General features: G+C 44.6%; 1 protein-coding gene across 1 annotated transcript in view; it reads left to right on the top strand.

Moving 5' to 3' along the window:
- Nucleotides 1-18,078, top strand: part of LOC310990603 (uncharacterized protein) — a gene marked incomplete at both ends in the record, with an annotated part of 161,546 nt that overhangs the window by 74,892 nt on the left and 68,576 nt on the right. The window contains 3 exons of the mRNA XM_083978046.1: nucleotides 1,788-1,961; nucleotides 4,165-4,338; nucleotides 11,766-11,948. Of these exons, the coding sequence (XP_083834172.1) occupies nucleotides 1,788-1,961; nucleotides 4,165-4,338; nucleotides 11,766-11,948 (531 nt within the window). The remainder of the gene's footprint in view (nucleotides 1-1,787; nucleotides 1,962-4,164; nucleotides 4,339-11,765; nucleotides 11,949-18,078) is intronic.

The raw sequence follows: 18,078 nt of genomic DNA, 5'->3' as shown, positions 1-18,078 counted from the left end.
TACATTAGCCTGTTTCCCTGCTAACAGTTTACAAAGCTACGTACAATGCATCCTGTTCAGAAATATTATGAACTCTGCTGCTTCATCACTCTGCCCCTCAAAAGTAACTACTCATTATCAAGGCAAAATGCATTATCTGACAGTAATTCTGAATATTCCCCAAGGCAATGCACAGTTCACCCACTGTTCACTGTTCTGGCTAGTTTTAACAGTTAGGCTAACAATCGGCTAGTTGCTAGTTGTTAGCAAACTAGCTACCTTATCCAACACTGAAAACATTCACCTACCTGCTTATTAAGACTTTTTTTATCGCAAATGTTTTAAAACCAAGCAAAAGTATTACTTAGGCTAACAATTGGCTAGTTGCTAGTTGTTAGCAAATTAGCTACCTTATTAAACACTGTGCGAAAACATAAGCCTACGTGCTCATCAAGCCTTTTTTCTCACAAATGTTTTAAAAACAATCAAAAGTCGAATTTGGAAATGCTCTTACCTTTTTGGTGAAATGAAGGCAGGCTACAAAAAAGGAGGCAGGCTAACGCACATTGAATTTTTCACGTCACACTGTCAATGACATCACAACGCACAAATGACCCCTGATTGGTTGGTTATAACAGTGCTCCTGGACGAACAACTTGGACATTGATCCTGGGCTGTTAATTACTTGGTGATATCAGATCGTGCAACTCCAACACATGGCGGCTGAGCTGGGGAGCTCTGAGCAAGCCCACACCAGCTCGCCGCCTCTCACCATGGGCAACTCCAGAGTGGAAGAGAGTCCAACCTATCTCAAGGAGTTGGGTTCCAGAGCCCAGGCTGTGCGTGGAGGTGAGCCCGACTATCTCTAGTCGGTACCTCTCAGCCTCCCGCACGAGCTCAGGCTCTTTCCCCCCCAGCGAGGTGACATTCCATGTCCCTAAAGCCAGAGTCGTCGTCCGGGGATTGGGTCGCCGGGGCCCCCGCCCACGGCTGCCACCCAAAACACACGGCACCTGCCCCTTATGAACCCTCCCGCGGGTGGTGGGCCTACGGGAGGGCGGGCCCACGTCGCTCGTTCGGGCTGCGCCCGGCCGGGTCCCGTGGGCCAAGACCCGGCCACCAGACGCTCGCCTGCGAGCCCCGACCCCAGGCCTGGCTCCAGGGTGGGGCCCCGGTAATGCCAGTCCGGGCGACGTACACTTCCTTGCTGTTTTCTTCTTCATAAGGGGCTTGGAAGTTGATTCATTGCACAAATTCCTTATAATCTTAAGTACATAACAAGTACTAATACAAGTTCATACAGCAAAAGTGGCCAAAAGTGCAACAGGTGAAAATGAATTACCGGTAGGCTAAATATAAAAACATTATGTAGTCTGCTGCTTCAATAAATTGCTGATAACAATGTTCACATGAGGTGTATAAATTATTTGGAAGGTGGTTGCTCACAGTCACTGTCACTCAATTTTATTCTAATTTTCTTACCTCAACCAACATTTAGGCCAATATATTAACATTTTATAAAAACTAAAAATAAATCTATATAAACAAACAGATTGCGCAGTAGATCGCTAGAAAGTAGCGAGTAGCAAGCAGAATGTAGCTCAATGTAACGGAGTAAAAGTACCGTTTCTTCTTTACAATTGTACTGAAGTAAAAGTAAAAAGTATGCTGCATTAAAACTACTCTTAAAAGTACAGTTTATCCAAAAAGTTACCCAAGTAAATGTAACAGAGTAAAAGTAGCGTGTTTCTACCCACCTCTGACCAGGACCAAGAATTAATGTTGTACTTCTTTTATTCTTTATTCAGATTGGAGGACTGCAGGTTGTCAGAGATCAGCTGTTCTTCTCTGGGCTCAGCTCTGAAGTCCAACCCCTCCCACCTGAGACACCTGGACCTGAGCCTCAACAACCTGCAGGATTCAGACCTGAAGGATCTGAGTGGTTTTCTGGAGAGTCCAGACTGTAGACTGGAGACTCTGAGGTCAGACTCTGTTTTATTTCTGTGCTCAGATGAATGTGTTTGAAAGTTGTGTTGACACTGAGCTGCAGACATGAGGCTGATATTAGACTGATCCACACTGAGGGTCGTCATGGTGACGTCTGTTTTCTTCTTCTCTGGTTTTAGTCCAGTCTCTGTTTCTCTTCACATTTCACCTCCACTACAGAAACACATGTAATGTGTCAGACAATAACTGATCTATAATCAATAGCTGGTGGCTCCTCCTCTTTCCTGAGGCTCTGTGATGTTTGTAGTGAAATATTCAAAGCCAACATGTCATTAGAGCTGGTGTTGCCATGGATCTGCTGAATGGATTCAGTTTGGATCCACAGCGTCCTGACTCCATTGGATTTGATTCAGTCAGAGATATTTCACTGACAGTTTCTATTTGTTTGGATATGAATGAGATTCTCAGAGAACCGAAGCTGTAAATTGTTCCTCTGACCTGCTGCATTATTACAAACATTAATGTTCATCATTCATTTATTTTATTTTATTTCATCATGTGTAGAATAAAAACCAGTTGGCTCTTTGTTCAGGTGACACCAGCAGCTCTACACCTGAACTCACCTGAACACATCTGGTTGTGTCAGACACAGGAGTGTTAAACATCAACCTCAGATTTTATGAGTCCATACTGGATTATTCATGTGAAAAGTGATTTTAATGGGAGAACAGATTTTTCCCTCCAGCTCAACATCCCATAATAACAAGTTGTGTGTGTGCTGGTTTCAGCTCTTTGAAGAATTTGGAGCAGGTTCAATGTTTGAAGCAGCAGCAGCTTCTCATGAATATTAATGAGCTGTTTTCTCTCTATGTGACTGTTTAATCTGCTTCCTGTTGCTTCAGCTGTTTGACTTTGATTTTCTAAACTTGTTCTTTCTGAAGCCTCTTCAGCTCTGAACAGATGATGAGACACTGAACGCTGTCAACAAGGAGCTTTGTCCTCAACTCACTGCTTTTATTCTTTATTCAGATTGAACAGCTGCAGCTTGTCAGAGATCAGCTGTTCTTCTCTGGTCTCAGCTCTGAAGTCCAACCCCTCCCACCTGAGACACCTGGACCTGAGTGGAAACAAGCTGCAGGATTCAGCAGTGAAGGATCTGAGTGGTTTTCTGGAGAGTCCAGACTGTAGACTGGAGACTCTGAGGTCAGTTCACTGACTGTTACTGTTGTAGATCTTAGATCTTTGATCCACAACTGAACCTGATTGATCTTCACTCAGAACTTGAATCACTGACTTTGATGTCATGAATGAAGGACGTTTGAAATAGTTGTTGTCTCATGTTTCCAGTTGTTCTTCTCTCTCACTGACAATGACTCTTCAGAGATGATTTGAATCTGATCTTAAAGTCAGAGCGTTTGACTCAGATAAAGACTGACTGGTCTGAAGCATCACATCAGATGTGGGAGGGTGGGGTTTGTCAACAGGTTTGTGTTCAGTTGAATGTGTGTAGTTTTAGTTTCCTGAGACCAGGACCAGAGGTGAGTAGAGTAGCCACAACATTTACTCAAGTAAGAGTATTGTTACTTTATAATAATAATACTCAAGTAAGAGTAAAAAGTAGTCATCCAAATATTCACTTGAGTGAGAGTAAGAAAGTACTTGGTGAAAAAACTACTCCAGTACTGAGGAACTGCTTGTGCTGAGTAACCTTTAATTTGTTAAATAATCAGTGCATGAACGCAATCAAATACACAAAAATATAAAACAGCAACAAATGCAGATATTGTCAAAGAACAACACTTAACAACTAAGTCAATAATGAAATCTTTACAAAGTAACAAAGTAAAGCAAATTCAGCCACAATAACTTACATATGCATACAGACGTCTATGAACTGTCATAAACTCTTTGTGTGTGTGTGTGTGTGTGTGTGTGTGTGTGTGTGTGTGTGTGTGTGTGTGTGTGCGCGCATGTGTGTTACCCTAAACAAACAGATCGTGCAGTAGATCGATAGAAAGTAGCGAGTAGCAAGCAGAATGTAGCTCAATGTAACAGAGTAAAAGTACCACTTCTTCTTTACAATTATACTCAAGTAAAAGTAAAAAGTATGCTGCATTACAAGTACAGTTTATCCAAAAAGTTACACAAGTAAATGTAACGGAGTAAATGTAGCCTGTTTCTACCCACCTCTGACCAGGACCAAGAATTAATGTTGTACTTCTTTTATTCTTTATTCAGATTGTGGAGCTGCAGGTTGTCAGAGATCAGCTGTTCTTCTCTGGTCTCAGCTCTGAAGTCCAACCCCTCCCACCTGAGAGAACTGGACCTGAGTGGAAACGACCTGCAGGATTTAGCAGTGAAGGATCTGAGTGGTTTTCTGGAGAGTCCAGACTGTAGACTGGAGACTCTGGGGTCAGTTCACTGACTGTTACTGTTGTAGATCTTAGATCTTTGATCCACAACTGAACCTGATTGATCTTCACTCAGAACTTGAATCATTGACTTTGATGTCATGAATGAAGGACGTTTGAAATAGTTGTTGTCTCATGTTTCCAGTTGTTCTTCTCTCACACTGACAATGACTCTTCACTTTCAGCTCATTTCACTCAGTCCTCATCAATATTGGCCGCGTTTCCCAGATTTGTTAAGAAGCTCTTAGCGCTAAGATCTTCTTTGGAGCGCTCACTTTTTCAAGGCAAATCAATATCACACTAAGCAAGATTTAAACAGTGCACATTGTATGTTTAAAACATATTAAATTTTGTGCCGAAATAAAAAATAAAGAGATAAAAAATTAAATAAGAACAATAAATAACCTAAATATGAGGAATAACATGTGCTCTGCACATTAGGCACACAAATAAAATTAATCATCATGACTAGCCTATCATTTATCATAATTTTTACGCACACATCCACGTCCCATATCTGCATGAACATCAAAAACAACCGTTCTTAAATCAACCCTTAGTGTCGCTGTTGCATCGTGTTTTTACGCAGTGGGCAGCTTCTTGGTGTGGTGGGGGCATCGCAAGGAAGGGTCAGTGTCACGGAGTGTGGCAGCCGTGACGCTGATCCTCCCGGGCCATGTTATAGACTACTGGCACCAAAAAGACTGTCACACATTAACACTCCACTGCCTAAATAGCCTACATATGTATACATACATCTGGATAGCATTGATCACTCAGTGATGATGAGAAAAGAAAAACGTGTTGACCACCAAAATAATTTTCTATTGGGTGGATTCGAACCCACCACAACAATGCTTCAACTTGCAGTGGGGATACTCTATCAAGTGAGCTATTTGCTACCCTTGTGTTACTGAATTATTGTATTTTCATGCTTTCCAGAGTTGTCTGGCTGTAAACCAGCCAGCACCTGCGCACGTTTTTATTTTTTATTTTCACACATATCAATCACATGATCACGCAGCCGTCTCGGCCGCATCATTACGCGGCTGTGCCGTGTCATCTATGGCCAGTCCGTCACTGCCCGTGACCAATGCGGCAACAACAGCGGAGAAGTTTCTAATCAGGCCCGCGTGTTGTGTGTGAAAAACTGACACGCACACGTGTTGCTTCAGAACATACACTGCCTTTCTTTACTTCAGTCTCATGTGTAGATCAACACTTCCTTGTTTTACAATGCGCGCGCATTACACGTCACGTCGCATCCCATAATAATCACACAGTCTCTTAAAGGGACCGTAACCACTATTTAGCAACATACAGCAAACCCATGTATCATAGTGTGACCATGTTATTAGAACATAACATTTTCCTCCCCCCACGAAAAAGCAAACAGCATACCACCCCAACTAACAACCAACCCAAACATTCGTCAAGAAAACTGAACATCTAATCAAGATATCAAAATGTACTAGGCAAGAATCAGTGAAGACAACCGCTAGACTAAGCATGGTAATTCGTGACATAGTCCTGCAAGGCAACAGGCCGAGCCCTGGCCCGCACCGGCCTCGGGTCCGGCACCACAACCTCCTGGCGTGGTGCTGCGGGGGGTGGGACAGGGGCGGGGGGTGCAACCGGGGCCGGGGGTGGGCCCGGATCAGTGGCCATGTTGTAGGGGAATGGTGACTGGGCTCGTGCCGTGGCCAAGTGCTCAGAGAGGGGTGCTGGGACTTTCCTCAGCCTACTAGCATGCCACCGTGATCCGTCGTCGAGCAGAAATGTGGCGGGCCCAAGAAGGCGACTGATCTGTCTGGGTTGGGACCAGAACGAGGCCAACTTGTTGTGTCGTTGCGGCCGTCGAGCCCTGACCCAGTCTGAGACCTGAAGGGACGGTGGCCTCGCCCTGCACTTCTTGTCCACCCTTTCCCTCGTCTCCTGCTGCCGTGCAGCAACAGTCTCTCGGATTCGGGCCAGGGAGGGCATGGGAAAGTCACAATTTGGTGCTCGGAGCCTGTGTAATGGCAGTCCCAATTCTCGTCCGAGCATCAGAAACGCTGGTGACACAAGCGTGGTGGAGTGATGGCTTGCTCTGTAGTGCAGCAAGGTCTGGTTGAGTGCCTCCTCGAATGCACAGCCCTGGGCCAGGTGTGCACGAATCCCGTTCTTCAGTGTTGCATTAAAACGCTCTACTCCACCGTTGGCCTGTGGGTGGTAAAAAGCGGTTCGGATGTGCTTGACACCCCTGCTGGCAAGAAAGTCAGAGAACTCCGCAGATGTCATCTGCGGGCCATTATCTGTTGTTATGGCCCGAGGCACGCCCCAGCGGGCAAAGAGGCCATCCAGTATCCGAACCATGACGTGCGACGTCACCGTCCCCACTGGCACAACCTCCGGCCACTTAGAGTGGAGGTCATAAACGACCACCAGGAAGCGCTGGTGGTGGGGAACACCACGGCCATGGATTTCCCCACAGATGTCCAGCTGTACATGTTCCCAGGGACGTGAAGGCCAGGGGAGCGGTTGCAGGGGAGGGGTTGAAGGGGGTCCGGTTTTCCCACTGAGGAGGCACGCTGAGCAGTCCTGGACCAGATGTTCAATATCGCGGTCGATGGCTGGCCACCACACCAACTCACGGCACCGCTGCTTGAGTTTCACGATTCCCAGGTGACCCTCATGGGCCATTGACAGGACACGAGCACGCAAAGTGTTTGGGATGACGGTGCAGAGCCCCCTCGAGACACACGTGTCTGCCCAGCAGGAGAGCTCATCTTTCACCCGAGCAAACGGTTTCAACTCTTCCGGGATGTGGGACGGCCAGCCGTTTCTGATGTAGGTGCACAGCTTGGATAGTATCGGGTCTCTTCCTGATTCAGTGTTCAGTTCCTCCAGTGTGACTACTGGCTGCAATGGTGCATAGAGCGCTTGGATGAGAGCCGGTTCTTCATCGTGTGATGGTACAGAAGGGTTTGGGGCTGCGATGGAGCGAGAAAGGAGATCTGCCACCACGTTTTCCCTGCCCGGCGTGAAGATGAGGTCATAGTGGTACTGGCGGAGGCGTTCCGCCCAGCGATGGAGTCGGAGAGGCTTGTGTCCCGAACCTGACGTGGAGAGCACTGTTGTGAGGGCCTGGTGGTCCGTCCTGATGGTGAAATGACGGCCATAGACATACATGTGCCACCTCTCGCACGCCCACACACAGGCCAATGCTTCACGTTCACCCACGGAGTACCGCTGCTCAGTGGGTGTCAGGGCCCGAGATGCGAAGGCGATTGGCCTCTCCGTGCCGTCATGAAGCTGCGACAGGACAGCTCCAACTGCAGCAGTGGAGGCGTCGCAGGTGATGAAGGTTGGGCTTGAGAGGCTGAAATGGGCGAGGACAGGAGGTGAGGTTAATTGTTTTTTCAGCATGGAAAATGACTCAGAGCACTGTGGTGACCAAGCCCACGGCTCCTCCTTCTTCAGGAGCTGGCGGAGGGGTGCTGTCGTTTGTGAGTAGTTGGGCAGGAAACGCAAATAATAAGCCGTCATTCCTAGGAACGATGCAACCTGTGTGATGGAGGTTGGTTCAGGGATGCGTTGTATTGCGTCAACGTTGGAGGAGAGAGGTGCAATGCCATCAGCTGAGAGGCGGAATCCAATAAAGTCCACAGTCGGTACTGAGAAGAGACATTTCTCCCCGTTCAGTGTCAGGTGATGTTTGGTGAGGGCCACAAACACTCTGTGTAAGCGGGCATCGTGGGTGGCTTGGTCTGGCCCATGCACCACAATGTCGTCCAGGTAAACTGCTGTCCCCGGGACCCCAGCGAGAATTGTAGACATGACCTTTTGGAAGCAGCTGGGGGCAGAGCTAAGACCAAACGGCATGCGTGTGTACCTGAACACCCCAGCGTGTGTCACAAATGCTGTCAGGTCCCGGCTGGCCGGGTGAAGGGGAACTTGCAGGTAGCCCTGGCGTAAATCCAACTTTGTGAAGACCGTTGATCCATGGAAAAGAGAGGTGAGCTCCTCAGCTGTAGGTAAAGGATATTTGTCTGGAATGATAGCTTTGTTGACCTGTCGCAGATCCACACAGACCCGGAGGCCCCCTGACTTTTTCTGTGCGACCACCAGGTTTGAGATCCAAGGTGCTGCATTTATTGGCTCGATGATGCCCTCTTCTAGCAGGGAGGTGAGCTCTGCAGTGACGCCCTCCCGGAAGGTGAGTGGCAGGCGCCTGAGGGGCTGCATAACTGGTGTCACGGCAGGGTCAACCAGGGGCCGATGAGTGAATGCTGTCAAGCGGCCCAGGCCGTCGAACAGCGCTGGCCACTGCTGGTGCATCGTTGGGGAGACCTGCATTATAGCTCTTCCACTATTGTCCATCAGAGAGAAGCCCAGTGCAATGAAGAGATCGAGGCCAAGAAGGTTGGTTCCCCGCTGTGCCACATGAAAAGGGAAGGAGGGAAGGTGCGTTGTACCATAGCGGACAGGCAGGTCAATTGTGCCCACAATCTCAATGGCAGAATTTGCATATCCCCGCAAGCTTGTGGATGGGGGTCCCAGTGGCATGCGGGAAAAGAATTTCCTGTATGTGGCCAAATTGAGGAGCGACGCTGCAGCCGCAGTGTCCAGGATGAGTGGCACGCTTACCTCCCCCAGCTGCACTGTGCAAGTTTTGAATGATACTCGTGTAGAACGGATATTACTAATTTCTGTGTATCCGGAAGTGGACTGGGGAAGCCTGTGCTGCTGTGCTGCATTGGTTGGAGCTGAACGACAGACTTTAGCAAAGTGGTTTAATTTAGAACAGTTTCTGCAAACCTGTCCACGGGCAGGGCACTGTGATGCTCTTGTAGCATGAGAACTGGATCCACAGTTGCCGCAATTGCGTCTGGAGCCCACAGTGGGGCGCTGTCTATTCATTTGTTGCACAGGCAGGCTGTCATCGCTATCAGTGGACGGGGAAAACTGTGACGTTTCTGCGCGCTGCAGCTGTTGTGCTAACGCTGTGTGGTGAGCAGGGCTGGTCAGCAGAGTAGAGCATTCTAGAGCACATTCCACTTGCAACGCTATTTTGATTGCATCAGTCAGTGTCAAATCATCAGGTTCCATAAGCAGTTTTTCCCGTGTCTTGTCACATGACGTGCCTTCTATCAGCTGGTCTCTGATCATTTGGTCATGCAATGCTCCATACTCACAGGCTCGTGCCAGCTCACGTAGGTCAGCTACAAAAGTCTGTATGGACTCGCCGGGTCGTTGGTGGCGCTTCCTGAGTCTGTACCGCCGTATCAGGACACGTTGTTTCCCAGAGAAATGGTCCGTCAGCAGCTTGACTGTATCCTCGAAAGTTGTTGCCGAGCCGAGCGCTCCAAGAACACGCTGGCCCTCGGTACCGAGGCAGTGGACGAGGATAGCGGTCTTTCGCTTGTCGGGAAGCTCGTCGTCGGCGAATCCGAGCGCATCAACATAGGCATTAAAACCAGTCAGCCACCGTGTCCATGGCACTGCGGGTTCCCCGGGCACCGCGAGAAACACTTCGGGTGGGGGAAGGCTAAATCCAGCCATCCTTGTCGCCAAATGTTGTGTGTGAAAAACTGACACGCACACGTGTTGCTTCAGAACATACACTGCCTTTCTTTACTTCAGTCTCATGTGTAGATCAACACTTCCTTGTTTTACAATGCGCGCGCATTACACGTCACGTCGCATCCCATAATAATCACACAGTCTCTTAAAGGGACCGTAACCACTATTTAGCAACATACAGCAAACCCATGTATCATAGTGTGACCATGTTATTAGAACATAACACCGCGGACACCGGGACCTGTGTTAACCCCATGTTTGACAAGTGGAAATCCCGTTTTCGGTTTATTCATCGCCCGTCGGTGCGGCTGCGCTTGTCACTGTGTGAGATTTATGCGTGTATTAGGTGGCGTGTGATATAATAATCGATTTGCCTGGCATCAATTGATTCAGTTTCAGTACTGTGGTGGTGGACAGGTCCCGTTAAAGGGATAGTTCACCCTAGAATGATATTTCGCTCATTATCTACTCACCCTCATGTTGACTAAGGGCTGGAAGAATTTTCAGAGTCCACCGTCCCTTCTCTGAGTTACAGGGGGTCTTGGCGTAGCAGTGCATTTCAATGCAACGGTTGTAAAGGGACACCAGAGCTCTTCGTAAAAAAACACACACAAAAAAACATCCAAATACCTCCATGATGCTCGTATGTAATGTCCGTCTTGTGCTGAAGCCCCAAATTGCGTAATTGTCCCGAAAAAATTAAATAAGTCCACATTCCAAGCATGTTTGTAGCATTAGCTCCTAGTGTCTGTTGTCCGGCTCCTCCGCTGCCAGCGCGCATGTGCAAGGTTCGCACTGATACTGAGACCGACTGAGACTCGAGTCGGTCTCAGTGCGAACCTTGCGCATGCGCGCTGGCAGCGGAAGAGCGGATTGATGCCAGGCAAATCGATTATTATATCACACGCCACCTAATACACGCATAAATCACACACAGTGACAAGCGCAGCCGCACCGACGGGCGATGAATAAACCGAAAACGGGATTTCCACTTGTCAAACATGGGGTTAACACAGGTCCCGGTGTCCGCGGGCCTGATTAGAAACTTCTCCGCTGTTGTTGCCGCATTGGTCACGGGCAGTGACGGACTGGCCATAGATGTTTACGGGGTGCGTTTGTGTCGCGGAGTCGCGGTGCCACCGAGACGAGAGGAGAGCTGTGACACCCGGTCAGAGGCTCTGATCAGCAGGTTTGGTTTCCAGCAGCGATGTGGAAGGAGCCTCCACTCTCCTTGTAACAAGTTACAAATCATTTATCTAACATCACTATTAGTCCCAAGCTGTTTAATGACGATAAAAGGTAAATATCCTGCATAATTTCTCTTTTCTATGCTCATCTTATCAGAGCGGCGTCCCTAGCAACGGTCTGTTAAACTTGACGACGGTCATTATACAGAAATAACACAGAACGCAGCGATGGACCAATCAGAGAGCAGCATTCAATAGAGGCGTGTAATAAACAGAAATATAAAACAGCAATGAACAAATTCAGATAATGTCAAAGAACAAAACTTACACTGACAAGACAATAAATTAAATCAAGTAACAAAGTAAAGCAAAGTCAGCCACAATAACTTACATATGCATACAGAGGTCTATGAACTGTCATAAACTCTTTGTGTGTGTGTGTGTGTGTGTGTGTGTTACCGTGAACAAACAGATTGGATCGATAAAAAGTAGCGAGTAGCAAGCAGAATGTAGCTCAATGTAAAGGAGTAAAAGTACCGCTTCACAATTATACTCAAGTTAAAGTAAAAAGTATGATGCATTAAAACTACTCAGAGTAAATGTAGCCTATTTCTACCCACCTCTGACCAGGACCAAGAATTAATGTTGTACTTCTTTTATTCTTTATTCTTTTCAGATTGGACAACTGCAGTTTGTCAGAGATCAGCTGTTCTTCTCTGGTCTCAGCTCTGAAGTCCAACCCCTCCCACCTGAGACACCTGAGACACCTGAACCTGAGCATCAACGACCTGCAGGATTCAGCAGTGAAGGATCTGAGTGGTTTTCTGGAGAGTCCAGACTGTAGACTGGAGACTCTGAGGTCAGTTCACTGACTGTTACTGTTGTAGATCTTAGATCTTTGATCCACAACTGAACCCGATTGGTCTTCACTCAGAACTTGAATCTTTGACTTTGATGTCATGAATGAAGGACGTTTGAAATAGTTGTTGTCTCATGTTTCCAGTTGTTCTTCTCTCACCTGACAATGACTCTTCACTTTCAGCTCATTTCACTCAGTCCTCATCAATAATGTCTGTTCACTTCACTTCAACCTCCAGGGGGCGCTGTCACAAACACATGTTAGACTGCTCTGTAGTGTTAGACCAGTCTTCACTTTGTTCACAGAGATGATGTGAATCTGACCTTAAAGTCAGAGCGTTTGACTCAGATAAAGACTGACTGGTCTGAAGCATCACATCAGATGTGGGTGGGTGGGGTTTGTCAACAGGTTTGTGTTCAGTTGAATGTGTGCAGTTTTAGTTTCCTGAGACCAGGACCAAGAAAGACCTTAGTCCTGGATCAGGACTGGACCTTTAAACTTTGATCCAGTTCAGTCCTGAATAAAAGTGCTGGAGTCAGTGTTTAGTCCAACATGTCTGATCAGATATTGATTCTCACAGACTGTCCTCAGGTCAGCAGCAATGATCAGTTTGACATGAAGAGGTGAATTAATGTTGTACTTCTTTTATTCTTTATTCAGATTGATGAGCTGCAGGTTGTCAAAGATCAGCTGTTCTTCTCTGGGCTCAGCTCTGAAGTCCAACCCCTCCCACCTGAGAGAACTGGACCTGAGAGGAAACTACCTTCAGGACTCAGGAGTGAAGGATCTGATTGATCTCCAGAAGAGTCCAGACTGTCGACTGGAGACTCTGAGGTCAGTTATGTGTGTGTGTGTGTGTGTGTGTGTGTGTGTGTGTGTGTGTGTGTGTGTGTGTGTGTGTGTGTGTGTGTGTGTGTGTGTGTGTGTGTGTGTGTGTGTGTGTGTGTGTGTGTGTGTGTGTGTGTGTGTGTGTGTGTGTGTGACATAATAACAACATATCAACAACATTGAATTGTGAAATGGGTTTGACTAAAAGAAAAAAATGTTTTTCTCTATACTAGATATAGGCTACATTGACTGGGTTAAATAGAATTACATTACTAGTAAGAGACTAAAATCACTGACTGAAACTAGACGAAAATATATATTTTATTTATTTACCATTTATTTATTCTGTCTAAAATAAGACTAAAATGCTCAGACTTTGAGTCGACTGAAACTTGACTAGACAAAAAAGGAGCATGAACGTGACTAGAACTAATGAAAACTAAAAGGACAGTTTGACACAAAGACTAGACTAAAACTAAAATTAAAACAGGCCGCCAAAAACAACACTAGTGGGCAGTTTAACTGGTCTCTTTTCTTTTTCTTTTCATCATGTAACTTAGATCCATAACAAGACATGTAAACATATAGACACATAGAAGTTCAGTTATAGTTAATGAAGAAAGACAAGAACCAAAACCAACAGAGTGTGGAGGCCAAACAGAGTCCTAATGCTCCAGTATCAGGTAAAGGTATGTGGTGTTAAGACAAAACCAGGAAGTATGAGCCAGCCATCAATCACAGATTCACTAAATACATGTTGTTGATCTTTGCTTTAGAATAATGTTAGTCTGCAATAAATATGGAGAAGAATGTCTTTTTGTTTTTATGGCCAAACTACGTTCCAGCAGATGCAGTGGATAAACTTTAGTGGAAATGATCAATAAATTAGTTTCTCTATGAAATCTCAACAGCCAATCAGATGCTGCGGTCGCACAGATACTTAATAACTTGTATCTGTAACATGAGCTGACAGGTAACAGGAGGAAATCCCTCACTGAAGTGTTGGAGCAGTGATGCTGCAGTAACTGCTGCACATTTCACTTCAGTTCAATGTTGTTTCAGTCTTTGTTCATATTTCTACACAGTTGCTGCTGCACATTGAAATCAAACACAGCAAGACAGAGTGAAAAGGTGTAAAGGTGAAGCTGCAGCTGCTTCCACCTCCTCTCTCTACACAATTTTACAATGTTATTGTGTGTGCAGTTGGGAGACTCTATAGGTCCTTCATCATTGACTGCCAGAGGACCTAGAGGAAGTGGAGGTGACTCCCAGCGCTGCAGTCTGAACTGATCTGAGAACAGCTCCACTGTCACACAGAGTCCAGTCCACCATCGTCCCTGTGTGTCCTCTGGACCTGACAAAGCATCATCAGTGTCTCTGGATTTAAAGCTCATTAAAATGCTCTGAGGTTAGGATTATTAACCAATCATATTGTAGCTTTTTGATATTCAACCCAAACAAATCTAAAGTAGAAAAGTAAAAAGTGAATTATAAATTATGTATATACGAGATGTACGGTTGTATATGTATATGTATGTGAATTATGTGGCTGTGTATATGATTAAATGTGGGTAGGCCTATATTGTAAAAGGGGGAAAAAGCGGGGAAATAACATAAAAAAAATTTGATCAAAAAACAAAATTCAATGTGTATATCTATTTCTTTATTTCTATTAATTTGTCTTTGTTTACATATACATATATGTATAAAAAAAGAAAAGGATAATTGTATCCCTGTAATTGGAAGTATCTAATTGTATTTTTCAATAAAAATATATTTTTTTAAATAATCATAATCTTAATGACACTCTATTACAAATACTGCTTTCTTTTTTACTGCTATTGCTATCTGCTTTTTATAATCTATCTGCTGCAACTCTGTGAATTTTCCCATTGTGGGACAAATAAAGGATTATTTTATACAAGATACAGTCATGTCATAGTGCAACACTACAATGATTCATACTGTAAACAACATGACACGTTTCTGACGTGAAAACTTTGTCTGTCATGAAAATATATTGTTAGAAAATAAACTTCTCATGTAGTAACTGTTCTGTGTCTGAAAATGAAAAAGGCGAAAAGTTGTCGAAAAACGGTTGTAAAGTAAAAAAAAAAAAAAAATAGTACCGTAGTTTAGTAGAACTAGGAAGTAAAAGTCTGTCAGCTTTGTGCTTTAATAAATAGACCTCATTAATATTCATGTATTTCCCGGGAAAATGACAGTCCGCCAAAACAGCGCTCTATTGAAACTCCCGCCACAGACCTGAGTCTGGGCCGGGTCTAGCAACAAGTGACGCAACATCCGCCCTGATGCGTGTCCAATCAGCAGCGACGCCGCTGTGACGCTGACCAATCAGAGCGCAGCGGCGGGAAACACAGCTGATCGACGAGGAGGCGGCAGCTACGATTTGGCGCAAGTTTGTTCTCAGTCTGCAGCAGAAGAGAGAGGGAGAGAAACCTCCAGGACAGCAGCAAACCCTCCAGACCGAGCACACAAGGTTTTATTTCACTTTTTAACAACCGGTGAGTTCATCTATCACGTTTGTTTCCACAGTAAAAGCTGAAATAGTCTGTTAGTCGATAGACACCGGAAGCTGTTCGGCAGCTCCGCCGCTCAGAGGAGTTTAGTTCGTTTATCGACTGAAACAACACGATTATCGTCTTTTTTAACGTCTTAACTCATGTGTCTGGTCAGAGTTACTTTAATGATAACACGATGTGTTTTAGGTTGAACTACAGTCATAATGTGTGTGTGTTTAAACGCACACCGCGATGTTTGGAGCCTCCTCTGTCTTGGCGCCATTAACCAGCCACACTGTATTGTTTCCTGCTCTGGTTGTTTTAATGTAAATCCAACTGTAACAGGAGGTTTTTATAACCGTAAACACCTAAAACACGTTATATCAGAAGTGTTGAATGTTGTTTTATGATCTGAAACTTTGATAAAAAGTCATAATTGTCTCTTACTTCACTGTGGGTTTGATGTAGTTTTCTTTTTACCTCCAAACATAAAGTAAAATGTTGATTTACAGCCTCTACAGGAGGCAGATCTGAGTCATCTCTTCTGTGCTTTAGGATCAGATGTTATTCACTGGTTAGTGGGGGAAATGCAGGAGATGAAGGTACGTGGATGGTCAGCAGGGATGTCGTGGTCAGGGGAGGCAGGGGAATGCCGTCTGCCAACTAATTTCAAAATGTTCAAAACAAAAAAAACCTATAAAAACATTACAGCAATGGACAGAATATACCTACGACTTGCCTAAGATACAAGTTCACAGTGGCCATCACTCTGTTAGAATCCAGGATCGTCCCCGTGGCCTATTTGAAGATTAAAGAGTGTTTGTCTCGTATTTACGAGTGGTTCTGAAAGCAGCATCATCTGAGGCGGACGGTGGCCGGTCAGATCTACAGGAGCTTCAGGAGAGAAAAAGAAATTCTGATTCACAATGAAGCCTGTGTTTTATTAAGGATACATAGACATTTATTCAATACATTGATCAAAATATAGAGCTGATGTTAGTGTGTGTGTGTGTGTAGTGTCTAGGCCTATATAAAATAAACAGTCCAGCATGATGTAATTCTTGTTGGTGACTTTCATATCTGGCAAACTTCAAGCTCTATGTGTGTGTGTAGCTCTGCTGCCACCCACAGGACAAACTCAGGTCACTGCAGAAAGATGAGTCGATCCACTCAAGATGGAAAAAAAAATGTAAATATGCAGAGAAGAAACAACAACAACTCATTTATTTGGCATTTTTATGATGATTTATTATATTTTAATGATTGATTAAACTGAATGTCTTTGGGCTCTGAGTTGGTCAGACAGAATAACTCTGTACCACGAGGCAGGATTTAAAGTTATTGAGGTAAATTCAGGTTTTTACTTTTACTTCTATGATGGTTGTTCACTTACCGGGGTGAATCACCATGGAAACAGATGCTGAGCTCCTCACCTGCTGTGTAGCAGGTTAACGTCAGAGGATCAGATCAAAACCTGTCAAAAAAACAAAACAAACAACAACGACCGACCAATGAGATCACTAGAAACACTGAGTCATCATTCCTACTACAGGATCCTGGCAGGGACAAAAGACTGAACAACGCCAGAGAGGAAAACCCAGTGTTACCTGAGTTAATCCAGTTAACTGAGAGTTATCCTGGATGTTTTAAACAGCAATATAGCGTGAAACTGTGTCAAATAAGTGGCAAAAAGGTCAAATAACTCAAAAAAGACCAAATGAAACTATCAAAGGTAACACCCACACAACTATGACAAGATCAATGAAGAGTTTCCTCCTTTTTATTCTCTGTAAAGACCTTTGAGTTGTCCTTGTTTATGAAATAGGCTTGTGTTGTAATTTATTAACTGATCCTATTGCAAGTGTAACCTGAAAGAATCTAATGCATAGATTATTCTTATTATTGAAATTAAATACTGAAAAACAATGTTAGCTGTCCTTTTCTGTTGTTGCTAAAGCCAGTTTTAACAGTGTTATATATTGTTAATTGCTTTGTTATATATAAATGTTATATATAAATGCCTCATATTGTATCAAGTGCAGCACTTTGGAAACCTTGTGTTTGTTTCAATCGTGCTATATAAATAAAATTGGATTGGATTGAAGTGGTTAATGACACACCCAAACAAACAATAAACTGCACAAACTATATTTTCACATTATTATCACATGGCTTGAGGGAGCAGTTTGTTGTAAAGCTTAATAATTAAATGCTGGATACTCACAGTAATAATCACAGAGTGCATCGGTCTGAAGTCTTCACTCTCTCAGTTTCCCCCAAGACTTGGAATAAAAGATGACTCCTCAGACGATTTTGGCCTTTTCCTCTAGTCTGCAAAGGTGTGAGTGTCTGTGTGTGTATGTGCATGACAATCAATACAAAATACTGATTAGTAACAGTTGACTGAACAGCAGTAAGAACACCTACTACACAGGTATCCAGTAGCTAACAATTAGCTACAACACAAGCTAGGAAGTACTACGAACCAAAACATCTCAGTCACTGTGGTGCAACATTTCAGAGATTCTTCAGTTAACATGAATAATAAATCAAAACATAAGCAGCATCATCATCTCTAAATGTATAGTAATAATAATAATAACAATAGACCGTCTGGAGACACGTGGCTGGATAACTCTGCTCTGAATTCGTTGTTACATACAATCATTATATCAGAACAACGTGCAGTAATAAGACCGGACTTACACCACCTGAACTAAACTGAACTATATCACACACGACCTCTCTACTATACTGCTTCTTTAAAGCAGCTGATGCCA

This window comes from Trachurus trachurus, assembly GCF_905171665.1.
Source record: "Trachurus trachurus genome assembly, chromosome: 1".
Lineage (NCBI taxonomy): Eukaryota > Metazoa > Chordata > Actinopteri > Carangiformes > Carangidae > Trachurus > Trachurus trachurus.
This window is presented reverse-complemented; position numbering and strand designations above follow the sequence as displayed.